The following is a 27406-nucleotide window of genomic DNA, read 5'->3' on the forward strand; positions in this document are numbered from 1 at the left end:
CATGAAACGCGAGGTGAAAGCAATCAAGCTAGAAAGAGAAGTTAGCATGCAGCAAGGTTTGTTGTGTTAACACCAGAGGCTGGAAGGGGCTGGCTACACCTATGAGGACCACCTGCTCCAAATTAGCACAGACCTGCTCCGCCAGCTGTGTTCTGGCATCATAATTAATGGCAGCAATTACAGGATGTTTGAATTTCCAAAGAAATTATCTTTTGGCATAACTGATATCAACCAGCGCTGCCCAAGGGCATTGTCCGCATAAAACTGTGGTATATTTTTAGGCAGAAATACACTGGGGATCATTTAGTAAAAACTGTAATAAAGGAAAAACAGGGATAATCCCAATAGCAGCCAGTAAGATGCTAGTTATTATTCTTTAACATGTAGTAGGAAAAACACAGCGGAAATTCGACTTCTAGAACAAATAAACCAGGAGAAGGAGATTGTGTTTTACATTTTAATTTGTCTTGATTGAAAAAAAAACGGTGTGCTTGACTTTGTGTGTTATGACGAGCAGCTTACTTTTATGTTTTTAGCCCATTCTGGAGGTTTCTGGGAGTACCCAGCAAGTTCTGCCATCTCCTGCCTGTGAAAGGGCCGACGTAATACTCTCTGCAGCAGGCGAACCTGTGTTCAACACAAAGAAACGTGTTTAATGTTAGTGTACAAAGAAATGTCATAGCCAGCAAACTATATTAACCACTTGCCCTCCAGAAGATTTACCCCCCTTCATGACCAGGCCATTTTTTGCGATACGGCACTGCGTTACTTTAACTGACAATTGCCCAGTTGTGCGATGATGTACCCAAATAAAATGTATGTCCTTTTTTTCTCACAAGTAGAGCTTTCTTTTGGTGGTATTTGATCACCTCTGCATGTTTATTTTTTGCGCTATAAACAAAAAAAATACTGACAGTTTTGAAAAAAATATATATATGTATATTTCTTACTTTCTGCTATATAACATATCCAATAACATTTAAAAAAAAAAATTAATTTCTTCATCAATTTAGTCCAATATGTATTCTGGTATATGTATTTATTTTTTTACTAGTAATGGTGGAAATCAGCGACTTAGGCCCCTTTCAGACTGGGGCGGGAGCCGCGGTGGCGGTATAACGCCGCTAAAAATAGCGGCGTTATACCGCCGGGATTGCTGCGGGAATCGGCCGCTAGCGGTGCGGTGTTTACCCCCGCTAGCGGCCGATAAAGGGTTAATACCACCCGCAGTGTGCCTCTGCAGAGGAGCATTGCGGGTGGTATTGCCGCGGTTCCCATTGTTTTGAATGGGAAGGAGCGGTGAAGGAGCGGTATACACGCCGCTCCTCTGACAGGAGATTTTTTTGTCTCCCGCCAGCGCATCGCCTCAGTGCGAAAGACCTTCGGGCTTTCACATTAGGGTTGCTGGCCAGGAGTTTTTCAGGCGGTATAGCAGCGCTATTTTTAGGACTGTGACATTGCGGCGCACAAATCGGACACTAAGGCGTTTTTCGAGCGAAGCCTCATCTGAAATCCAAATGGGAAAGCCCGAGTGCTTTCAGAACTCTTTCACACTGCCAGCACCCGAAAAACGCTGGTAAAGCACCGCTAAGACCCTAACTTTTTTAGGGCGTTTTTGCAGTGCCTCAGTGTGAAAGGGTAAGGCGTTTTTACAGCGCTTTCAATTCATTTCAATGGAGAGGGGCGTTTTTGGAGCGTTTTTTTTTTCAGTGCCCAAAAGCTGCTCCAAAGATGCTGCTTGCAGGACTCAGTGTGAAAAGGTCCATTGAGAGATGCTGGACTATAAAACACCTCCTCTTATGTTATAGAGATAAGCAGAGGTGGAGGTGTCCTGTAATCCGCCAGGGGACAACTCAGACAAGACTAAAAACACTGCATAGGATTTTGATTCAGCAGAGGCACTGTGTTGTCAACTCACTACAAGAAGTTTTGAGCACCATAACATTTTAGGAGATCCACAGGTATATTTTGTCTAATCCAGTGCTTGCAAAAAAGAAAAAAAATGGAATAATGTGCGTGTATTGAAGAGATACTACATACACTTTAAAGCGGAGGTTCACACAAAAAGTGAACCTCCGCTTTTTGGATCCCTCCCCCTCCGGTGTCACATTTGACACCTTTCAGGGGGGAGGGGGCTGCAGATACCTGTCTGAGACAGGTATTTGCACAACTTGCGGGTTCTGACTCCCGTGGGGAATCCAGCCTGTCACGTCACCCCCCAGCTGTCTTCTGGGAAACACTGTTCCCAGGAGAGATCGGGGACCAGTGACGGGGCGCCACGATCCTCGCGCATGCACAGTAGGGAATCGGGCAGTGAAGCCGCAAGGCTTCACGTCCTGATTCCCTCACGGAGGATGGCGGTGGAAGCAGCCGAGGACCGAGCGATTGCTCAGCCTCAGCTGCTGACATCGCGGGCGAGCTGGACAGGTAAGTGTCCATTTTTTTAAAGTCAGCAGCTGCCGTATTTGTAGCTCCTGGCTTTAAAAAAAAAAAGAATCGGCGGAACCTCCGCTTTGAATTGATGTTTTTGCAGTTAACATTACACTGCAGAGTCTCTGCGATTATATCTTGGAGCCCCATCTGGTCAGCTCTGTTCCTTATCACTGTCTGGCTTCCTTTATCAGGCAGCATGAGATATCCTGAAGCTATAAAGTCAGTCCCATTGATAAATTACTGATCTGTGACAGATATATTTTGTTGTTCTGCTTGTCATTTTCTGGGGAAGTTAAAAGGAAGAAATAGCTAGATTCAGTAAGAGTTAGGCCGGCGTATCAGTAGATACGCCGACCAAACTCGGAATCTGCGCCGACCTAAGTTTAAGTGTATTCTCAAACAGAGATACACTTAAACCTATCTAATATTTAGGCTGGCCGCTAGGTGGCGCTTCCATTGCGGTCGGCGTAGATTATGTAAATCGCTAGATACGCCTATTCACGAACGTACGCCCGGCCGACGCAGTACAGATACGCCATTTCCGTAAGAGATAGGCAGCCTAAAGATAAAGATGCCCCCTAGGTGGCATAGCCAATGTTAAAGTATGGCCGCCGTTCCCGCTTCGAAATTTGAAAATTTTACATCGTTTGCGTAAGTCGTCCGTGAATAGGGATTTACGTCATTTACGTCCACGTCGAAATCAATAGGCCCGTGCGGCGTACTTAGCCGCAATGCACACTGGGAAATGTAGGCGGACGGCGCATGCGCCGTTCCAAAAAAACGTCAATCACGTCAGGTCAAAGCATATTATCATAAAACACGCCCCCTCAGCCTATTTTGAATTAGGCGCGCTTGCGCCCGCCGCATTTACGCTACGCCGCCGTAAGTTAGGAGGCAAGTACTTTGAGAATACAGTACTTGCCTCTCTGCCTCTAAATACGATACGCTACGCCGCCTTAAAGTTGCGGCAAACTACGTGAATCTAGCTAAAAGTCTCTATATAAAGAAACAAGAACCTGTGATGAGCTGGGAATGGGGTTGTATAGGATGATCGATAGTATGAATGCATGAAATCTGCAGGAAAAAAAGAAAACTCCTTTAACTACTTAAAGCGGACCTTTTGTAATTTTTTCATCTTTTCATCTACTAAATCTTTTGCCCTTGTTTTTTAACTTTGGATAGTAGAAAAAAAAAATTCTGCCAGTAAATAACATATACAGCACACTTCCTGTTTCTTTGCTGGTCATTAGCCTAGGCTTAGGACATCATGTACAGCTCTTTCTCACTCTCATGAGAGTTTGCTAGGAAGGAAGGAAGGAAGGAAGGAAGGAAGGAAGGGGGGCTGAGTCATAAGAGGGCCAATGAGAGCTGCTGGGCTGGAGGTGTGCCTCTGTGTAAATCCAGGAAGTGAAAAGACAGCAGCTTCAGCTGCCCACAGTTAAAATGGACGCAGCCAGACTCAGTGGAGGGAGATTTCTGCAGCATATTTGGCAAGTACAGAATCACAGTATATATAAAATAATATGCAAAGTGGTTGGAGGGAAGCTTCAGAATGGCAGAGATGTTTTTATAACAAAAATTCTGTCCCGCGAATCCGAACCGTGTCTCGCTGGCAGCTAGGCGCTTAAACTCTAATTTCAGCTGCAAGAGCTAATGGTAGAAATGATAGCTGTGTGGGATTCAGTATATGCAGCAGCGCTGTGTGTCTGAGCTGGGCATTTTTCCTCTTCATATAAATCTAAAGTGCAGCGCCGAAAAATTATTATAATGGTTGAACCATAATCTCATTACTGAAAAAAAAAAAAAAAACGTGAAAAACTCAAAATTCAATAAATACTACAGAATATAATCCAACAATGTCCAAAAGGATCCGTGCATTGCTAAGTTCAGAGGCAAGTAGAGAAAAAGGTGGGGTGGGATATTTGATGTGGGATTCCGGGTCGCCTGCGGCTATCTATGTAAGTGTTTTTATACTTGGACCATTAAACATACTACACTATGGAAAATCCATCTGGGTTCCTGGTGAGCTTTATTTATCGTTAGTCGGATTCCGCTTAAAGGTACCAGTGGGAACACATTGCTTCTAAACTTCCAGAGGGGTTTCCATTTATGCTGAGAGGCACATATGCTGCTGTCACAGCAGCCATTTGTTCCGGTGAGTTTGCACTTCACTTGATGGTGATGGATAGCTCTCTGAATGCGGTTTGAATAATATCCTCATGTTCACTGGAGTGGTTACATCAGTTCCATTTTACACCTTTTTCTCTACATGCCTCTGAACTTAGCAATGCACGGATACTTTTGGACATTGTTGGAATATATTCAGTAATATTTATTGAATTTTTAGTTTTTCACGCTTTATTTTTTCAGTCTTTACGATTATGATTCAACCATTATAATAAATATTTTTTATACACAGTCCCCCCATTTTCAGGGGGAAATGTAATTGGACTAATGGATATAATCATAAATATAATGTTCATTCTGATGCTTTGCCAGGCTCTAACTGCAGCTTTCTTCAGTTGTTCTTTGTGGGTCTTTCTGCCTTTAGTTTTGCCTTCAGCAAGTGAAATACATGCTCAATTGGGTTGCGATCAGGTGATTGACTCGGCCATTGTAGAATATTCCACTTCTTTTCCTTCAAAAGCTCCTGTGTTGCTTTTGCAGTGTGTTTTGGATCATTGTCAATCTATACTGTGAAGAGCTGTCCAATAAACTTTGCTGCATTTGGCTGAATCTGGGCTGACAGTATGGCCCGGATTCACAAAGCACTTACGCCGGCGTATCTCGAGATACGCCGCGTAAGTGTAAATATGCGCCGTCGTATCTATGCACCGTGCCCATAAACTGAGATACACCTGAAAATAGGCTTCATCCGACCGACGTAACTTTCCTACGCCGGCGTATTGTGGGCGCATATTTACGCTGGCCGCAAGTGGCGCTCCCATTGATTCCCTATTCAAATATGGAAATGAGGGAGATACGTCGATTCATGAACGTACTTGCGCCCGGCGCATAATATACATGGTTTGCGTAAGTCGTACGTCCGGCGTAAAGTTATTCCCCATATATGAGGCGCAACTCATGCTACGGTATGAACCAGGGAACACAGCCATTGTATTTTACGTCGTTTACGTAGTACGTGAATAGGCCTGGGCGTAGGTTACGTTCACGTCGTAGGCAGTGATCCGTCGTATCTTAGCAAGTAGTTCCGACGTGATTCTGAGCATGCGCACTGGGATACGTCCACGCCGTTCGTTTTAAGTACTTGTATGGCACTCGGCCCATCATTTGCATGGGGTCACGCCTCATTAGCATGGCTCACGCCCACTTCCACCTACGACGGCTTACGCCGAGGGAACCCAGCGCAGTTTGGAAGGCAAGTGCTTTGTGAATTTGGTGCTTGCCTCTCTGTGCTACGTCGGCGTAGCGTATATTAGATACGCTACGCCGGCATAAATATGCGCCAATGTATGTGAATCTGGGCCAATATCTCTAAACACTGCAGAACTCATCCAGATGCTTCTGTCACATCATCAATAAACACCAATGACTCAGTGCCACTTAAAGCCACGTATGCCCATGCCATCACACCGCCTCCATCATGTTTTACAGATGACGTTGTGTGCCTTGGATCATGAGCTGTTCCAAGCCTTCTCCACACTTTTTTCTTTCCGTCATTCTGGTACAGATTATTCTTTGTTTCATCTGTCCAAAGAATGCTTTTCCAGAACTGGTTTGGCTTTTTTTTTAATGTTTTTTTGGCATAGTCTAATCCAGGGTTCGACGAAACCCAGGCGCAAGGTCGCAGAATAAGCGACCTGGGGTGGCACAGCTGGGGTATCCTGCGTCTCCGTGCGCCCCTACCTCCCCCGCCGCATGATCGCATCGGGCCGCGCCAGCAGTAATTGAGGCTGCGGCTTTGCAGCCTTCGCAGGCCTATGGTTCCTTCTGTAATCTGGTGCCATCTTGTGGTGGCCGTTGGTAAAACAAGACAACCAGCAATGCTAATAGAGCTTCCCCTGTTTGTTTTTACTGCCATCTCCTTCCCTCTAATTAGAACTCCAAACATTATATATATATTTTATTCTAAACACCCTAGAGAATAAATCGGCGGTCATTGCAATACTTTCTGTCACACCGTATTTGCGCAGCGGTCTTACAAGCGCACTTTTTTGGGAAAAAATACACTTTTTTAATTAAAAAAATAAGACACCAGTAATGTTAGCCAAATTTTTTTTTATATTGTGAAAGATAATGTTACGCCGAGTAAATTGATACCCAACATGTCACGCTTCAAAATTGCATCGGCTCGTGGAATGGCGACAAACTTTTACCCTTTAAAATCTCCATAGGTGACGTTAAAAAAATTCTACAGGTTGCATGTTTTAAGTTACAGAGGAGGTCTAGGGCTAGAACTATTGCTCTCGCTCTACCAATCGTGGAGATACCTTGCGAACACCTCTTTTATATGCGGCGCTACTCATGTATGTGTTCGCTTCTGCGTGTGAGCTTGGCGGGACGGGGCGCATTCCTGGTTCTTAACTTTTTTAGCTGGCTCCTAGATTCCAAGCAAATTTGTCAAGCCCTGGTCCAATCTGGCTTTTCTATTCTTCAGGCTTATAAATGGTTTTCACCTTGTGGTTTTCACCTTTCACCTCTGTATTTGCTCTTGCGAAGCCTTCTCTTGATTGTAGACTTTGGCAATGATACACCAGCCTCCTGGAGAGTGTCCTTCACTTGTCTGGATGATGTGAACAGGTTTTTCTTTACCATAGAGAGGATCCTGCAATCATCCACCACTGTTGTCTTCCATGGACGTCCAGGCCTTTTTATGTTGCTGAGCTCACCAGTGTGTTCTTCTTTCCTCAGAATGTACCAAACTGTTGATTTGGCCACTCCTAATGTTGCTGCTATCTTTCTGATGGATTTGTTTAGTTTTTTAAGCCTTACAATGGCTTGTTTCATTTGCATGGACAGCTCATTTGAACACATGATGAAGGTTCACAGCAAGAGATTCCAAATGCAAATACCACACTTAGAAACAACTCCAGACCCTTTACCTGCTTAATTGATGAAGAAATAATGAAGGAGATAGCCCACACCTGGCCTTGAAACAGCTTTTGATTCAATTTCCCAATTACTTTTGGTCCCTTGAAAGGGGATGGGGTGTCTAATCTTAAGAGCTGTAATTCCTAAACCCTTCCCACATCCATTATATAATTATAGCTTGGATATAATAATAACAATAATTATAACGTGTTCATTAGGGTTTGCTGTACTACCTTTGTGTTAGCTGCCTCCCATTTTATTTAGCATAGATTTTGTCACCTAGTTACATTTTTCCTCTTCAGGAACTGTACTGCACACAAACAGCTGAAGGGTGGAGGGCAAGAGTGGGTCACTAGCCCGGCCTCCTGTCTGCTGAGAAGAACGATCTGAACTCTCATTCTATAAAGGAATTAAATAGCACTGAACTACAACAGCAAACTCCCTGAGCAGAGTCTTATGTACTATTACATGGAATGCCCAACATCCAGCACTGTCCAGGGTAGTACACAGATCACTCGGGACAAATAAAGAGATCACTACTCCAGGGTTTTTTGTTAAATTAAACTAATATATACATTTATATGCAAATGTTGTGGGAGCCTCTCTTTTTTAATGTTGTGCTTATAGTATGCTGCAGACAGTAATGCTATTTCACACCTCCACCAACATATCTGATTTCTGGCAGCAGCTGGAGGCAGCTTCGGCTGATCTGCATAGATTTTTTTTTTCACACTGATCTGCATAGCTCTCTGGCTGCTACCAGGAGCACATGTAAAATCAGAGCCGGGGAAGGGGTGCTGCAGCTTCAGGCTGGAATTGCATAGGCTCCGAGTGCCGGTTCACACCAGCGCGATGCGGGAACCAGCGCAATTCCAGTGACGGTTCACGCAACGTATAGAACTTGCAGGCACAGTTCACACTGCCCTATGCAAACCGCTGCAGGTGTCAATAGAAAGTTAAAAATACCCCCAGATCGGTTCACATATCACAGTGTGAACTGTGAATTTGGACAGGAATTGGATCTCATGGGTGTGAACACCCATGTGATCCGATTCTGGTGCGGACAATAAAAAGGGTCCTGCACAATTTTGGTCTGAATACGATGCAAATTCAGCCATAAAATCTGTATGGCTGAATTTGCATCGCACAGACATTGCATGTGCGGTGCAAATCTCATGCGATGTCTGACATCACACCAGTGTGAACCGGCATGGTCAGTCTGTTTGCAGTATTTTTTGTATAGCATTTTTTTCCCTCTCAACCAGTCTCTGTAGCACCAATGTAGGGGAAGTAATTGTCACCCAGTGTTCATGTTTGTGTCCCCACTGGTGAGATTTTTCCATAATTTGACAGGAAGTGAAGTGAAATTTTTCGAATAGGGACACAGACAGCAATAATGACATTCCCTGCTCTATCCAAGACAAAATAAAAGGTATTGAGTCAGTGGCATAACTAGAACCTTCAGAGCCCTGGTGGAAGAAACCTTGAAGGAACCCCCCTGACTCCCAGCTGGGCCCCTCCCCTCCGAGCCCAGTGGTGGAATGCCAGGGCCCAGTTGCAAGTGAGACCTTTGTGACCCTGGTAGTTCCACCACTGGTGTCAGTAGTTTTCTTATTTTTTTGTTTTTAATTATTGGTGAGATATAAGGGGTCTAAACAGACCTCTGATGTTTCACCTATGGAGATAAAAAAAGGTCTCAGCTGCACTAAATGAATGGACAGGAATAGCTCTGTTCATTCTTTCCATTAATTCACAAACTCAAACATAACAACCATCATTTATTATTATTATACACGATTTATATAGCGCCAACAGTTTACACAGCACTTTATAATGTATAGGGGGGACAACACAATTACAGTACAGTTAAATACAGAAGGTACATGAGGGCCCGGCTCGTAGTGCTTACATTCTAAAGGGAGGGGGTGGTGGTACAGAAGGTAATGGCTGCAGAAAATGACTTGATGGGGGTTTACTATGTTTTCAGTTATGAATGGACAAAATCAGTGATCGGCATGGATCACGACTCTCCATTAAAAAAAGGAAGGGGCCGGTAAATTACACATTTACTGGCCCGTTCTCGCTCTCCATCCTGACACATCCCCTGCAGCAGCTGGCGGGAGAGGGGAGAAGGGAACCCAGCAGTGCTGTAGGGGATGAGGGTGCAGGGTCAGCAGAGAGCACAGGGGAGCTGGAGAGCAACCCAGAGGCAGCAGAAAGAAGCTGGATAAGAGGAGTGGCGGGTGCACATAGGAGGAACCGATCTCTCCATTTTCCTCCTGCAGCTACTGAATGCCCGCTTCTCCTTCTTTCCCTTCCATGGGCATTCAGTGGCTACAGGAGGAAAATGTAGAGATTGGTTCCTCAATATGCAGCCACCTCCCCCGAGGCTCCTCCTATTCAGGCATATGGGTGGGGGGGGGGGCATGTTGTGTCGCAATTGTGACCACTGTAGGTACGACCCTGTTTTGAGTAGAGTTGGACTTTTACTTAGTCCTAATCAGAGTTTCCTTTTCTGCCTTCCCTGTTTCCAAGCCTGTGCTGAAAAAGAGTTTATTATCAAATTATGACGGACCTGCCACTGTTAAAAATTACAATTGTTACTGAAAAAGCATGAAAAATGGTACCTGAGCACCACAGTAACCAATAACTACTAGTACTAATAACCACTAGAAGCCATTACAAGATCCTACTGGTTATTTTACTCCTCTTTGTAGCTGAAGCTACACATCCAGCATACAGAAAATCTTGTATCTGACTTATCGAAAACAGTTTAAACTCCTGACTTTTTTTTTTTTTCCTGTTAACCCACACAATACAAAATTGTGCTTCGATGAGTAATTCTATACTCATGGTTAATTATTAGCTGTCACAGTAATAAAGGGCAATCGTGAAACTGCAAAAATAGACCCATCAATGTCTATATTGTATGCAGAGATACAATACATTCCTAGCAGCGTGATCAGCTATGGTATGAATAATCTCTTATAAATTATGTTATTCTCTTCAAACACAGCTTGATGTATAATTAGTATTTTTCAACCCACGTAGACTGTGTGTATATATGACCTGCAGGACCATCAACAAGATTATTCTATAACAGTATATAGATTTTATAGTCTGCAGTACGTGTGATACAAATCAATACTTATTCTGTAACAAATGACCAAGTAACCCAGCAGGATTGTTTACTAAAGTCATTATTGTCTTCTCTAAAAAATCTCTTAGAGCCCTGGTTCACACTGGGTACGATTTGGAACGATTTGAGATGCGATTTGACATGTCAAATCGCATCTCAAATCGGCGGCAATTGTCTGCAATGGCACTATCCTAATCAGTGCGACGCCGCATCTGCGATTTCAAAAAGTAGTTCCTGTACTACTTTTTGCGATTTCGGGCCGCGATTTACATTAAATTGCGGCAAAATCGCAGCCGCGAAATCGCGGTAAAATCGCAGCCGCGAAATCGCGGTAAAATCGCGCATTTTACCGCGATTTTGAATTTGCAGCAGTGTGAACCTAGGCTAAAGCCCTGTACACGCGGCTGGGAATCCCGCCAGGAAAAAAACGTTGGTTTTCCTGACGGGATTCCTGGCAAGCTTGCCTTGCAAAGCCGTGTACACAGACGGCCACTCAAAAGAACTGCCATTCTTTTGAATGGAAAGAACGTGGTGACGTCATTCGATGACGTCGCCGCCATCTTGCTACACCCCACACTTATCTTGTATGCTACCGCGCATGCGTCAAAGTGTTATCGAGCATGCACGGTTTTTCACCGCATACAGGCGACCGGTTTCCTCGGCAGGAAACACTCTGCCGGGAAACCCGACGAGCAAATAGAGAGCAGGGTTCTTTATTTTCCCTGTCGGGATTCCCGTCTGTTTCCCCGACGGGAAAACTGCTAAGGAGCATACACACGGCCGGGATTGCCGGCCAAAAGCTCTCCTGGCAGTTTTCCTGCCGGGAAAACTGGTCCTGTGTACGAGGCTTAACAGATATTTCTGGGGAGGACTGTCAAACAGTGCATAGTCATAGGCATGCCAAGCATTCAGACTTCTGTTTAGCCTCTTTATTACCAGAAGTCACTGAAATCTACATTACCAGAGCAAATATAGCAGTATAAACTGGGTAGCAGACAGTTTGTAAAGTGATATTAAAGGCATCTTGACTGGTTGCCACAAGCTACAGCTATACTTTTCCTTATTCTGGTTTCCATAATGCAGCATCTATATGCAAAACTCACCTCTGAAAAGTCATTCCTCTCTGCCTTGAGAATTGCCGATTCTGCCATCCAGTTGCGCAGGATGTATCTTGGGTTAGTGTCTATAAAAGAAATCCGGCTTCTGTCATTTCATCTAACAAATTCTACACAGCTTTATAGAATGTATAGATAATTCACATACGTGGAACGTCACTCTCTCAGTCTGACTATCTTTAGTCCTTATGCTGCTAGCATTAATAACAGATATTACTAATATATAATAGTAGATAATAAAGTATATCATATTTACATGTTTTAAACTTCTTTTTATTTTATTTTATTTTTACATTTCTTCAGTTACTTCCTGGTTTCTTGCCTAGGCAAATAATGTCATACATCCCAGAAGTCTTCAGAAGGGGAGGAGAGGTTTTCTCAGCTAAGAACACCCTCCTGCCTACATACTAACCTGAGCTAAGGGTAGATGGATTCCAGGAAGAAAATGCTACATGAATCATCTGCCCTTACCCAAGATGGCCATGGCCATAAATGTTACGGGGCTGTTTTTAAAAGTGATTTCTAAACAAAACAAAGCATGGAGACATGGATGGATGGCAGAGTTTGCTTTGAATATTAAAAATGAATTAAATAGTGTTTCTGGTTTGTGGTGCTCAGATGCAGTGTAGTTCCGCTTGAAGTTCTGCTGTAAGAAACAGAAATCAGGCAGGCTTTTTATTGAAGAAGGGACGACATGCATCTTCTGCAATAAAATGTCCATACCTGCCTGCTCGCTGTCTTCTCCTGTGCTGTAATCTGAGCTGCGCACACGCAACTCAGCTTAGGGCGCCAGGCTGCTCTCAGAGTGCCTTGTAAGAATGCGATCTGCATGCAGTTAGAATATTTTCTCTGTGTTAGACAGGGTTCACACTGCTACAACATGTCCGACTTCCATCAGACTTCAATGAATGTGATTAGACTTTGATCCCGACAATACCAGGCCCAGAGTCTGATGTGGATCTTGAGGAAGAAATAAAAAAAAGGGCGTAGGGTCCCCCCGCAATATCACACCAAACTATTTGGTCTGGTATGGGTTACAAGGGGGAACCCCCATGGCAAAAAAAAAAAAAATGGATCCCCCCAAAATCCATACCAGACCCTTATATGAGCATGCAGCCCTTCAAGTCAGGCAAGGGGGGGGGCAAGTGAGCCCCCCGAACCATACCAGGGCACATGCCCCACAACCCTGGCCGGTGGTTGTGGGGGTCTGAAGACTGGGGCTTTTTGGAATCTGGAAGCCCCCTTCACTGGAGGAAGAAGACATCAGCGAAGGGAGAAGACACGTTGAAGCTATGACGGGGGACATTTTTAATAAAGTACTTTGTCAAAAACCTGTGTACGGTTTTTATTTTTGCCACTTTTTTGGGGGTGAATGAGTAGGGGTACAATGTACCCCCATACTCATTCACATGGGAAAGCAGGATCTAGGGGCCCACCTGTCAAAGGGTTCTTCCAAATTAAGATAAGCCCCCGCCTGCAGACTCCCACAACCACCGGCCAGGGTTGTAGGGAAGAGGCCCTTGTCCCCAAAGCACCCACCCCTCCATGTTGAGGGCATGTGGCCTGGTATGGTATGGTACACTCTCCTTTTGTTTTTTGGTGTGGGGGTTTCCCATAAAATCCATATCAGACCGAAGGATCTGGTGTGGTCTTTTCCTACGCCTTGTTTTTTTTGGTGTGGGGTTCCCCTTCAAGATCCTCAGAGCATGCCAAAGTCAGATTAGTTAAGACGGTGATTCGATTTGGATGCGACTTACATTGAAATCAATGGGCTGAAATCGTGCCCAAGTCAGATCAAAGTAGTGCAGGAACCTTTTTTAAAGTCGGACTGACTTGTGTCGGACCAGTTAGGACGGCTCTCATAGGGAAACATTGATTTAAACATGTCATGAGCTTCCAAAGTCAGAGCGTATGTCACACCAGTGTGAACCCAGCTTTTGTGTGGGTTCCTTACATGTGCTCCAATTTATTCTAACAATCTAAAAACTGACTGTGAAGTTACCTTGGCCTAGACTGTGTCTGTATGAGAATTTTAGTGACTGTAGACTGTAAATTGATGTAGGTTTTCTAGTTAAGTATATTAATAAAATACATGTCTATATACAGCAAAAATGATGGGCCAGATTCACAGAAGAAGTACGCCGGAGTATCTACTGATACTCCGGCGTACTTTCAAATTTGCCGCGTCGTATCTTTAGTTTGAATCCTCAAACCAAGATACAACGGCTTTTGGCTTCGATCCGACAGGCGTACGCCTTCGGATCGTAGGTGTAATACTTTGGAGCCCGCTGGGTGGAGTTTGCGACGTTTTCCGCGTCGGGTATGCTAATTAGCTGTTTACGGCGATTCACGAAGGTACGCGTGGCCGTCGCATTCTCTTACGTCGTCGCTAGTCGGCTTTTCCCGGCGTATAGTTAAAGCTGCTTTTTCTTGGCCTATCTTTAGACTTGCCATGTTAAAGTATGGCCGTCGTTCCCGCGTCGAATTTAAAAAAAACAAAATTTCCGCAAGTCGTCCGTGAATAGGAAAGGACGTAACTCACGTCGACGTTCAAAAAATCACGTCGGTGCGACGTCATTTCGCGCAAAGCACGGCGGGAAATTTCAAAACGGAGCATGCGCAGTCAGTTTGGCGCGGGAACGCACCTAATTTAAATGATCCACGTCCCATTTGAATTAGGCGGGCTTGCGTCGGAGGGATTTACGCTACGCCGCCGCAACTTTACAGGCAAGTGCTTTGTGAATCAAGCACTTGCCCGTAAAACTTGCGGCAATGTAACGTAAATGCGATACGTTATGCCGCCGCTATTGTACCTGAATCTGGCCCTATGTGTATAATGTGAACATGTAAAAGAAAAATGAAACAGAAATATTAAAAAAACTTTTTCAAGTGCTGAATTTGGACTGGAATACGTGGTGGTTTACTATAGGAATGCAGTTCAGCCTTTAGTCCTTGTTCACACCCACCTAATCTATACAATGGTGGCCGGAGGAAAAGTACATATTGCAGCAGCCACAATGCTTTGTTTCGCAGTGTAGCCAAACTTAAGCTGGCCATACAATTTTCTTATTCAAGTTCCTTTAGATTTACCTTCAACTATATACTGTAAGGGCTTGCCTGTTTGCATACAAGTTGAAAGCGTTTAAGTTTGACTTCATATTACAGTATATGGTTTTGGTAAATCTAAAGGAAAATTGTACAAGAAAATTGTATAATATATGGGCAGCCTTATACAGCATGTAGCGTTTGGCAGGCAGTACTGCTACTGTACCAAATGCAACTAATGAAAGTTAATGGGGCTGCTCTGCAACTGGGAGCGGGACATTTGTAATCCACTAGAAAATCCCTGTTCCTCTTAAAAAAAAAAAAAGTATACATTAAGGCCCCTTTCACATTGAGGAGTTTTTCAGGCGGTAAAGCGCTAAAAATAGCGCTGCTATCCCGCCTGAAAAACTCCTGCCCAGCTACCTCAATGTGAAAGCCGAAGGGCTTTCACACTGAGGCGATGCGCTGGCGGGAGACAAAAAAATCTCCTGTCAGCAGCATCTTTGGAGCGGTGAGAGGAGCGGCATGTATACCGCTCCTTCACCGCTCCTTCCCATTGAAAACAATGGGAACCGCGGCAATACCGCCCGCAATGCGCCTCTATAGAGGCGCATTGCGGGCGATATTAACTCTTTATCGGCCGCTAGCGGGGGTTAATACCGCACCGCTAGCGGCTGATACCCGCGGCAATTCCGGCGGTATAGCGCCACTATTTTTAGCGGCGTTATACCGCCACCGCAGCTCCCGCCCCAGTCTGAAAGGGGCCTAAGTGGCAGGATTGTCTCATGAATGCCTGGCAACCACAGCTCTACTGCCTTCTGAATAGCGATCTACTGCAGATCATTTTTCGGAGGGGCGATAAAGAGTGCTGCCCGTTTGAAGAAGGCCTTAGATTTATAATAATCTTACTCATCATCTGTATTCTTCTTTCAAGATTGGAGATTTCTGGATTCCTAAAATTAAGCAAAGAAAACATACTTTAAAACATACAACAACTGCCCCCCTCCTCCATCTTCCAAGCCTCTCTCTCTGATCTATAAGGGGGCCGATTATACTAAATGATCATTACAAAGTCTCGGGAGGTGGTACTTTAGGGTTCCGTTCAAATCAGAGCAATCCGAATCGCTGGCGGAGTCACCGGGATCCTGCCCGTGAATTGGAAAAAATCTCAGGACGCCCTTGCGATTGCCGTCACTTCAAATGGCACCCCAATCGCGGCAAGATTTTGCAGCGATTGTCGCCCGACAAATCGCTGTAAAATCACGCAAACAAAATCGCGGGTCACTGAAAAGAAGCTCCAGTAGACAATCGCAGCGATTGGGGTGCCATTGCAAGTGACGGGGATTGCAAGGGTGCCCTGCAATTTGCCGCTGTTTCGAATCGCGGGCAGAATCGAGGCGATTCTGCCCGTGATTCAGATCGCTCAGATGTGGGTGAAGCCTAACAGGAAAAGTTGATATTTGCATGTAACTGAGACATTCAGACCATGGCATCAGTTTTGTGGGCGTAATCACCCTCATGCATAGAATGTATGAAGTTAAAAAACTTCAGCCTTTCACTACTTTAAAAAGCTTTTTTGCAGCAATATCTCTTCTGCAATAAAATAAACTTACCTCCCTGCTTGCAGTGTTCTATACAGTGTACACTGAGCTGCACATGGGCAAGTCAGTTTACATTTCCTGCGATTCTGTTTGCTCGATTTTACTGCCATTTGTCGGGCGGAAATTGTAGCAAAAACGTGCAGCAATTTGGGTGCCATTCAAAGTAACAGGGATTGCAAGAGCGGCCAGCGACAGAAGGCATTTCCGTATTGCGGCCCAAATTCTGACCGCAAAACGGAACGCCATGGTGTGAATGGAGCCTTATTCCCTGTACACACGATCGGTTCGTCTGATGAAAACGGACCGATGGATTTTTTCATCAGATATCCGATGAAGCTGACTTTCATCAGTCTTGCCTACACACCATCGGTTAAAGATCCGATCGTGTCCAACGCGGTGACGTAAAACACAATGACGTGCTGAGAAAAATGAAGTTCAATGCTTCCGAACATGTGTCGACTTGATTCTGAGCATGTGTGGATTTTTGACCGATGGATTTCCCCACAGACGATTGTTTATTTCTATCGTTTTTTTAACCATAAGAAAAATTTAAAACAGGTTCTATTTTTTTTCACCGATGGAAAAAAAAAACGATGGGGCCCACACACGATCGATTCGTCCGATGAAAACGGTCCATCGGTCCGTTTTCATCAGACGAACCGATCGTGTGTACAGGGCATAACACCTTGTATCTTTGGGTCATATGGTCAGTATAAATTGCCTACGATTAGTTTAGTACAAATTCTTAGTAATTAGATTAGGTGTTAAGGGAGGGACAAGTGTTACGTGTACTTTAGTGTTGGGATATTTTGGATTTGTGGGGGAACCCAGGAGGGAGGAGCCAGGTGCGTCAGCAGGGGACTCGAGAAACTGAGGATCGGGGCTGTTCTGTACAAAACCATTGCACAGAGCAGGTTTGACATGTCTGTTATTTTTTTTCTTTAGTATCATTTTAGTTTTGACTTTAGTTCTGCCTTAGCTGCTGCTTTTCACAGAACCCTCCTTTCCGTCACACAGAGCAGACGTAATTAGCAGCTGCGTGAAAGCACACTCCTATATCGTTTTAGGTACAGCCTGATGAATACACTGCAGAAAGCATAAAAATAGCTCCACTCTAATAAGCCAATGTAAAATCCCTACAGTAGCTGCTGCCTCTCTACCCATTAATCCTGGCCGTTTACTGCCTGCAGGCTATCGTCTATGGGGACAGTGTAAACATAGAAATACACACATTACCCTAAAACACATGTGCCATGTTAAATATCTGTACAGTTAATCAGTACAATAAAGTGGATGATACACTGAGCTGTGACCATGTCAGCTCCTGAATGGAGGAGATCTGGACAGCATCTGGTTGTATTTGGAGAAATGCAGTCCCAGCTCCCATCACACTCTATTCAGTTAATAACAATACAGATGAGGGTATTTTCTGCACATAATTTTTTATTTCTACAATAATTAAAATACTGTGGGCCAGATTCTCAAAGTCTGAGCGGTCGTATCTATGCGCCTGATTCATAGAATCAGTTACGCATAGATTTCTGTTAGATCCGACCGGCGTAAGTCTCTTACGCCGTTGAATCTTAACTGCATATTTACGCTGGCCGCTAGAGGCGTGTACGCTGATTTACGCTTAGAATATGTAAATCAGCTAGATACGCGAATTCACGAACATACGCCCGGCCGACGCAGTACAGTTACGCCGTTTACGTTAGGCTTTTCCCGGCGTAAAGTTACCCCTGCTATATGAGGCGTATATGCGGCGTACCAATGTTAAGTATAGCCGTCGTTCCCGCGACGAAATTTGAAAAATTTGCGTTGTTTGCGCAAGTCGTCCGTAAATGGGGCTGGACGTCATTTACGTTCACGTAGAAACCAATGACGTCCTTGCGGCGTAATTTGGAACAATGCACACTGGGAAATTCCATGGACGGCGCATGCGCCGTTCGTGAAAAACGGCAATCATGTCGGGTCAGGGTTGATTTACATAACACACGCCCACCTCTTCACAATTTGAATTAGGCGGGCTTACGCCGGCCTATTTACGCTACCGCGGCGCAACTTTCTTTTAAGAATACGGCACTTGCCTGTAAAAGTTGCAGGGGTCGTAACGCAAATAGGATACGTTACGCCCGCACAAAGAAACGCCATTCTAGGTGAATCTTCTCCTATCACTGTATGATCTGCAGTCCATCTGTGTACATGTCCACTTTATTGCATTGCAAATAGCTGATTAAAGGGACGCTCAGCCCAGGTTCACACTGGGCTGCGGGAGTGAAGCCGTGCGAGTTCAGCTAAACTCGCACAATTTCACTCCCGCTGGCAGTCCCAATTTCGGCCGCGATTTAAGAGACTGTGCAGATGTCAATGTAAATCGCGGCCCGAAATCGCAAAAAGTAGTACAGGGACTACTTTTCAAAAAGTACAGGGACTACTTTTTGAAATGGGTGCAGCGCCGCAGATGCAGCGTCGCACCGATTAGGAAGGTGTCATTGCCGACAATTGCCGGCAAATGCCACCGATTTGAGATGTGATTTGACATGTGAAATCGCATCTCAAATCGTACCAAATCGTACCCAGTGTGAACCTGGGCTCAAAGTATTTTCTTTACTTCTCATGTTCATGTCGTAAGGCCCAAATCCCCAAAACTCTGTATAACCAACATCTTGTCTCTTCAATACATAGAAGACACACATATAGGGCTAGATTCAGATAGCCCGCCGTAACTTTGTGCGGGCGTAGCATATCTCAGATACGCTACACCGCCGTAACTTAGTGAGGCAGGTTCTGTATTCACAAAGAACCTGCGCCCTAAGTTACGGCGGCGTAGCATAAATCTGCCGGCGTAAGCACGCCTAATTCAAATTGTCAAGAGGTGGGCGTGTTTTATGTAAAGAAAAGATGACCCAACGTAAATTACATTTCTAACGAACAGTGCAAATAGTCAATGCTTTCGAAGTGAACGTAATTTACGCTAAGTCCTATTCGCGAACGACTTACGCAAACGACGTAAAATTCGACGCTGTCTCGACGTCCATACTTAACATTGGCTATGCCTCATATAGCAGGAGTAACTTTACGCCTGAAAAAGCCTTACGCAAACGGCGTAAAAAAAATCCGCCGTGCGCACGTACGTTTCTGAATCGGCGTATCAAGCTCATTTGCATATTCTACTCTGAAATCAACGGAAGCGCCACCTAGCGGCCAGCGTAAATATGCACCCTAAGATACGACGACGTAGGAGACTTACGCCGGTCGTATCTTAGCAACATTTAAGCGTATCTCAATTTGAGCATACGCTTAAAGTTGCGACGGCGCGGATTCGGACTTACGACGACGTATCTACTGATACGCCTGTCGTAAGTGTTACTGAATCTAGCCCATACTGTGAATATATATATATAAAACACATTACAATCATATAAAGTTATTACCTTTGCAGTCTTTGCAGGTATTCAGAAATCCATGCTGGAAAATTCTTATGTTTGCTAAGCTCCTGAAGTGCCCAATATTCCTTAAAGGGAAAGTATAATGTATTTTCAGTGAGCTCATATATTCGTTTACCTGTTTTAACCTCAAAAATGTTGTGGCTTTCACATTCTAAAGGCCTGTACACACGATCAGATTTTCCGACAACAACTGTGTGATTGGAGGGTTTCTGTTGGATAATCTGACCGTTTGTATGCTCCTTTCGAAAATTGTTGGACACAAGTCCATTGGACTAAAATACAAAGTACAAACATGCATGCTCCGAACCAATGCTAACCATAAGACAACATTAGCAGAAGTTGCCCAAAGGGTGGCGCTAAAGAGCAGAAAAAACACATTTTTACCGCCCTTTGCACAAAATTCCACTGATTTGTCCGATGGAAATCCAAACACATGTACGAGGCTTTACATACTTGCCTTTTTAAATTTTCGTCACTGTATTAAATGTGGAGATCTGTACATTACCCAATAATAGTTTTCTCTCTCTCGATAACTATGGTGAACAGGTTGGTCATTATCCAGGTCAGGAAGGCAGAAGAAATCCACAGAAGGTGACAGCTTTGGCTCAGGCAACAGATAGCAACTGGCAAAATCCAATGGGAGTGGCAAAGCAACTCACAGAGTTAAACCTGGTACACACAATTAGATTGGTGGCCAACAAAGTGTCAGACATTTGTCCAAAGGGCATGTGCCAGGAGCTTGTCTTGCATACTAAGACCCCATACACACTATTAGATTTTCTGCAGATTTTACCAGCGTGCCCTTTCAAGGTGGCGCATGCGCAGTAGAAAACATTGTTCGGGGACATTGCAAATATCTCCTAGACCAGGGATATGCAATTAGCGAACCTCCAGGGGCGGGGCTGAGTGATACAGTGAGCGGCTATGGCTGCTCGCTGTATCACTGGAGCACGCCCGCAAGGACTCAACACTATGCGAGGGAGCTCGCATTAATGTGTGGAGTTCTTGCAGGGAGGACCAGAGACAGCCGCAGAGGGACCCCAGAAGACGTGGATCGGGGTCACTCTGTACAAAACGAGCTGCACAGTGGAGGTAAGTATAACATGTTTGTTATTTAAAAAAAAAATTCCTTTACAACCCCTTTAAGGCCCCGTACACACGACCGAACATGTCTGCTGAAACTGGTCCGCAGACCAGTTTCAGCGGACATGTTCGCTCGTCTGTACGTCCGACCGGACAATTTTCCGGCGGATCAGACAGGTTTCCAGCGGACAAATGTTTCTTAGCATGCTAACAAACATGTCCGCTGGAAGCCTGTCCGTCGGACATGTTCGGTCGTCTGTACGACTCACCGGACATGTCCGCTCGGCCGAAAGCCCTCGCATGCGTTAAAGTGATTAGACGCATGCATGGAAGCATTGACCTTCCAGGGTCACGCACGTCGCTGCGTCATGGTCGCGGCCACGTCACCGCGTATTCTGTCCGCTGGGATTTTGGTTTGATGGTGTGTACAACCATCAGACCAAAATTCGGCAGCGGACATGTCCGATGAAAACGGTCCGTCCGTATGTACGGGGCCTAAAGGGCAGCGAAACAAAACAATCATCAATCCTTTTTTACTACTGTTTTAATCACTTTGAACCTATTCTGAGAGATCAAATTGAGCATTGTGTGCTTTGGAAGCTTTAAAACATTTTCAAGCCAATTGTGTGGTATACAATTGTTGAGTTCTACATTTCTGCTACTATTATGGTATAAAGAAAGGGACTATGGCATGGAGAGTTTGCCACCAACTTAGAAAAAAACAGCAATAAGAAAGCAGTCAGTGATTTACTCCAACAATGACCGTCCGAAATGAAAACAGAAGTTGCAGTGGAATTTTGCATTTAGATGGCCTTGCTTTGAATAGAGCATACTGTTCTGTTTTACTAACTTCTACAGGATCAGTTTAGGAAGGTTAGCTATCTGTTTGGAATGGGTAATGACCTATGTATTACCAATGTCTCTCTCAAGCCCTGTACACACGATCGGTTTGTCTGATGAAAAGAGACCGATGGACCGTTTTCATCGGTCAAACCGATCGTGTGTGGGCCCCATCAGTTTGTTTTCCACCAGTTAAAAAAAATAGAACATGTTTTAAATTTTTCCTATGGATAAAAAAACGATAGAAAAAAAAAACGATCGTCTGTGTGGAAGTCCATCGGTCAAAAATCCACGCATGCTCAGAAGCATTGAACTTCATTTTTCTCAGCACGTCGTAGTGTTTTACGTCACCGCGTTTGGACGCGGTCGGATTTTTGACCAATGGTGTGTAGGCAAGACTGATGAAAGTCAGCTTCATTGGATAACCAACGAAAAAATTCATCGGATCAGATTCCATCAGATATCCGATCGTGTGTACAGGGCTTCAGTGTTCTCATCTTCACCTACCTGAGGGATGTTGAGACTGGATAGCTGGTCCAATGTAATCTCACTAAGATGACGAAATGACATTGTAAAATCTGCCCGGGTTTCTTCCATCAGCTGTAAAGAAGAAAAGCCACAATGTGACATAAGACTATCTATAACTTCTTCACATTCTGTCCTCTATTAAGTCTAACGTACATTAAGGAAGGATGCGATCAAGGTCAGGTCCTCTTCCCTCGCACTTAGGAAGCCAAGCTTAGTCCTAAAGAGTTCTGTGAATCTGAAAACAAGAACAGCATCTGAAAAAACATTTGTGACAGCAATAAAGACAATAATACCCAAGGGCCGGTTCACACCTGAATTGCACAGGAACGTGGTCTACGTCCTTGTGTGATTCCGTGCAGTGCGTTTTTCAGTCCTTATATTTGAATGGGCTACTTTTCAAAAATGCACTGCACCAAATTACATGGTACTGCAATACAGGTGCAGTCTTGTATATCAAGCTGCATTTTTTTTACAGAACTAATGTAGTGTAAAAAAAAAAAAATGCACTGTGTTTGCAATCTTTGTAAACCAATTTTGCAATCTGTGTTTGGGGTGTTGTTAAGAATTTATTGATACCCGTAGCACAACACCCATTGCATTTTGAATACGGTGCAGGAAACGCACATGGACCGTACCTTTCCCGCACAACATTCAGGTTTACACTGGGCTGCGGGAGTGAAGCTGTGCGAGTTCAGCTGAACTTGCCCGATTTCACTCCCGCTGCCAGTCCCGATTTTGACCGCGATTACAGAGACATCTGTGCATCTTCTGAAAAAGATATTACCGTATATACTCGAGTATAAGCCGATTTTTCCAGCACATTTTTTTGTGCTGAAAATGTCCCACATCGGCTTATACTCGAGTCACCTTTTTGCGCCTGATCTCCCGGACTTTGGAGACCCGGTACTGGCCGGCTATAGGTCCCCTGGACCCCAAACTTGGCACACATGTAGTCCTCTACAAGTGTGCAAAGTTTGTTGTCCGGGGGACCTACGGCCAGGGAGCACCGATTTTTCAAAGCCGGGCACCCCTTTCTGTAGACTCCCATGTTAAACGGTCATTTCCCCTGTGACTTTGGGAACCCAGTACCGGCCGGTCGTAGGTCCCCTGGACCCGGAACTTGGCACACAAGTGTGCAAAGTTTGTTGTCTGGGGGACCTACAGCTGGGGAGCAACGATTTTTCAAATCTGGGCATCCCTTCCATAGACTTCCATGTTAAACATCAGTCTAGTCGTGGACACAGTGAGGAATGGGCACAGTGAGGCATGGGCACAGTGAGACATGGGCACAGTGAGGCAAAGTGAGGCATGCAGATGGACACCCTAGGCTGATGCCGCATACACACGATAATTTTTCAGCATGAAAAAAATTTTGTTTTTGAAAAACGTCATTTAAAATGATCGTGTGTGGGCTACACATCATTTTTCGGCTTCTGAAAAACATCAAAAAAAATATTCAAACATGCTGCATTTTTTTAATGTCGTTTTAAAAAAAAAAAATTCGGGTTGTAAAAAATGATCGTGTGTGGGCTTAAACGACGTTTTAAACCCGCGCATGCTCAGAAGCAAGTTATGATACAAGAGCACTCGTTCTGGTAAAACTACCGTTCATAATGGAGTAAGCACATTCATCACGCTGTAACAGACAGAAAAGCGCAAATCGTCTTTTAATAACACGGAATCAGCTAAAGCAGCCCAAAGGCGAATAGAACTTCCCCTTTAGAGTGCCGTCGTACGTGTTGTACGTCACCGCGCTTTGTTCATAATTTTTTTAAACGATGGTGTGTGGGCAACGTCGTTTTTAAAGATGAAGTTGGAAAAACTTTGTTTTTTAGACATGCTGAAAAACAACGTTTTTTTTCATGCCGAAAAATGATTGTGTGTACGCGGCATTATACTCGAGTCAATAGGTTTTCCCAGTTTTTGTGGTAAAATTATTTCCCTCGGCTTATATTCGGGTCGGCTTATACTCGAGTATATACGGTAGTTTATTTTTTAAATATTTCTAGGGATATTTATTATATTTGTTGCTTTTTATAGCGCAAAAAAAAAAAAAAAATGCAGGGGTGATCAAATACCATCAAAAGAAAGCTCTATTTGTGGGAAGAAAAGAAACGTCAATTTTTTTGGGTGCAACGTCACATGGCTGCCCAATTGTCAGGTAAAGCGATGCAGTGCCGAATCGCAAAAAGTGCTCTGGTCAGGAAGGGGGCAAATCCTTCTGGGGCTGAAGTGGTTATGGAATACCTTAAGAAAGTCCTAGAAAACAATGACCTACCTGTAGTAATACAGATCGGGAAAGCCCATAAGTACAGCTGAGGCTCTGAAACAGAATCATATAGTTGATTAATTTTACAGGCAAGATAGTGTTTTATGCAGAACATCTGAAAATGATAAGTACCTTTTTGGTGGATGGTTTTGAGTTTATTTACCTAACTGCAAGTTATCTTTCTCAGGAGACTCTGGTAATGAGAACTCTGAAATTGTGTTCCTGTCTCCATCCACATGATGTGTCTTACTAGGATGTTTCACCCTCCTTGTTGGATTTTTATTTAATGTAATTGATATTAAAGTACAATTGTATATCTTACAAAGCAATTCACAACCTGGCCCCCAGCTACATTTCTAACCTGGTCCCAAAATATCAACTAAATCATCCTCTTCGTTCCTCCCTTGTCACCTCATTCCAGGCTCACCTCCAGGACTTCTTCCGAGCCTCTCCCATCCTCTGGAATGCTCTACCCCAATATCCTACTTTGTCTACTTTCAGACGATTCCTGAAAACTCATCTCTTCAGCGAAGCCTATCTGGCCCCCACCTAACAACTGTACATTTATTTTCTCTCGTAGCACATCCCCCACAGTTATTACCTCTTGTATCTCTACCCCTTTGACTACAAGCTCTAAGAAGCAGGGCCCTCTGATTCCTACTGTATTAAAGTGCATTGTATTTGTACTGTCTACCCTCAAGTTGTAAAGCACTGCGTAAACTGTTGGCGCTATATAAACCCTGTTTAATAATAATTAGGGATGCACCGATATATCGGCACCCATAAAAATGATGGCCACTGGGCTGTCACGGCTCCGTCCTCTGCCTCTGCCTATGGCGAGTGTCACTGCCAAAGTGTCCCTCCTGAGTCCTCCTGACTCGATCGGCTATTCGAAAATGGCGCCGGGTGGCGCCATTACGTATCTGTGCATGTGTCGCCCAGTCGAGCGGATACAAGCTTTCCCGAGCCTGGCCGGCTTCGGGCTCGGGAAAGCTCGTATCCACTCGGCTGGGCGGCACATGCACAGATACGTAATGGAGCTACCCAGCGCCAATTTTTTAATAGCCGATCGAGTCAGGAGGACTCAGGAGCGACATTTTGGCAGTGACACTTGCCATAGGCAGAGACAGAGGACGGAGCCGTGACAGCACAGCCCAGAGTCCAGCCCAGATCCCAGCCCTGCTTCAAGGTAATAAAGAAGATGGTGGCAGAAGGTGATAGTGGCACTGTGGCAGGAGGTTGTGGGGCAGGAGGTAATGGTGGCACTGTGGCAGGAGGTGATGGTGGCACTGTGGCAGGAGGTTGTGGGGCAGGAGGTGATGGTGGCACTGTGGCAGGAGGTTGTGGGGCAGGAGGTGATGGTGGCACTGTGGCAGGAGGTTGAGGGGCAGGAGGTGATGGTGGCACTGTGGCAGGAGGTTGTGGGGCAGGAGGTGATGGTGGCACTGTGGCAGGAGGTTGAGGGGCAGGTGGTGGGGGTGATGTTTTAACATACAATTATAAAAAAAAAGAAAAGAAAGGTAATTTTTCGGTTTTGGTTTCGGCCTGACATTTTTTTTTATTTTGGTTTCGTTTCGGTTCTGAAATTTCCCATTTTGGTGCACCTCTAATAATAATAATAATGATAATAATAATAATCTTAACTACAATAGTTGTATATCATAACCACATTTTTTTATTTTATTTTGGATAGCATAGATTGTGTTTTTTTTTGCTATGTTCCTTTGGGGAGATTTTCCTTCATTCAAGACACAGCAGGTAGCGAGAGGAAATCTCTCCAAAAAAAGAGAAATCTCCTCTTATGCCGCGTACACACAATCGGATATTCCGACAAAAAAAAGTGGATTTTTTTCAGACGGAATGTTGGCTCAAACTTGTCACACAAATGTGAAATTCCAAACGTCAAGAACGCGGTGACGTACAACACTACGACGAGCCGATAAAAATGAAGTTTAATAGGCAGTGCGGCTCTTCTGCTTAATTCCGAGCATGCGTGGATTTTTGTGCGTAGCGGAATTGGCTACACCCGATCGGAATTTCCAACAGAAAAATTGAGAACCAGCTCTCAAACATTTGTTGTCGACAGCAAATGTCCGATGGCGCATACACACTGTCGGATTTTCCGACAACAAGCTCACATTGAACATTTGTTGTCGGAAATTCCGACCGTGTGTACGCGGCATTAGACTGCTGACACAGAATAAGTGCCCCTATAGAAAGATTTCCCCTCTATATCAATTCTGGAGACAATGCAACAGTTTGGCTTTTTCTAACTTCTTGACCCAGGGATAGTAGTACTAAGACAAAAAAAAAAAAAAACCCGGGTGAATGCCCTTAGTGAGACACATGGAGCAATAAAAAAAAACAGGTCACAGACTTACCTACTTTATCCAAATTAAAAAGTAACGGCTTTAGCTACATTTTACAGATAATGCAGCCGAAGGAGCAAGGCCAGTCACAAATAAATGTATATTTCTCTTGTTCAACCCTTGTGGGCTGAACAAGAGAAATTAGTCAATTCTCCCACCCATGCTAAACAGTGAGGACAGAAGAAGCTCCCTTGCCAGCTGTTGTATTCGCCTGCCTGAATACCCGCACAGTGACTGTATATGATTAGATGTCATCACTGTTCAGCCAACAATTTTCCACCCGGCTTCCTCAATCGTTTGTGGAACCGGGCAGTGTTGACAGGGGCACCCATGACTTGAATTGTTGAATCAGCTAAAATCCAAGCCATGTATTACCAGCACAGGTTTCAGGATGAGGGAGAGTAATGGGGGAGAGCAGGGGTGGACTGACAACTCATGGGGCCCCCGGGCAATGGAAGATTATGGGGCCCCCGGGCTTACAGA

General features: G+C 44.5%; 1 protein-coding gene across 3 annotated transcripts in view; it reads right to left on the bottom strand.

Moving 5' to 3' along the window:
• Window positions 1–443: 443 nt before the first annotated feature.
• Window positions 444–27406, bottom strand: part of LOC120940022 (protein adenylyltransferase SelO-like) — a 90710-nt gene continuing 63747 nt past the window's right edge. For 2 of the 3 annotated variants that reach the window (XM_040352547.1, XM_040352548.1), the window contains exons 14-20: window positions 24564–24608; window positions 22439–22520; window positions 22265–22357; window positions 19820–19899; window positions 15694–15737; window positions 11728–11807; window positions 444–627 (exon numbers count right to left, since the gene is read on the bottom strand). In XM_040352547.1, coding sequence (XP_040208481.1) covers window positions 505–627; window positions 11728–11807; window positions 15694–15737; window positions 19820–19899; window positions 22265–22357; window positions 22439–22520; window positions 24564–24608 — 547 coding nt within the window. In that variant the 3' untranslated portion in view covers window positions 444–504. Of the gene's footprint in view, window positions 628–9968; window positions 10027–11727; window positions 11808–15693; window positions 15738–19819; window positions 19900–22264; window positions 22358–22438; window positions 22521–24563; window positions 24609–27406 lie in introns of those variants that run through there. The other variant, XM_040352549.1, reaches the window with a different exon arrangement.

This window comes from Rana temporaria, chromosome 5 (genome assembly GCF_905171775.1).
Source record: "Rana temporaria chromosome 5, aRanTem1.1, whole genome shotgun sequence".
NCBI lineage: Eukaryota > Metazoa > Chordata > Amphibia > Anura > Ranidae > Rana > Rana temporaria.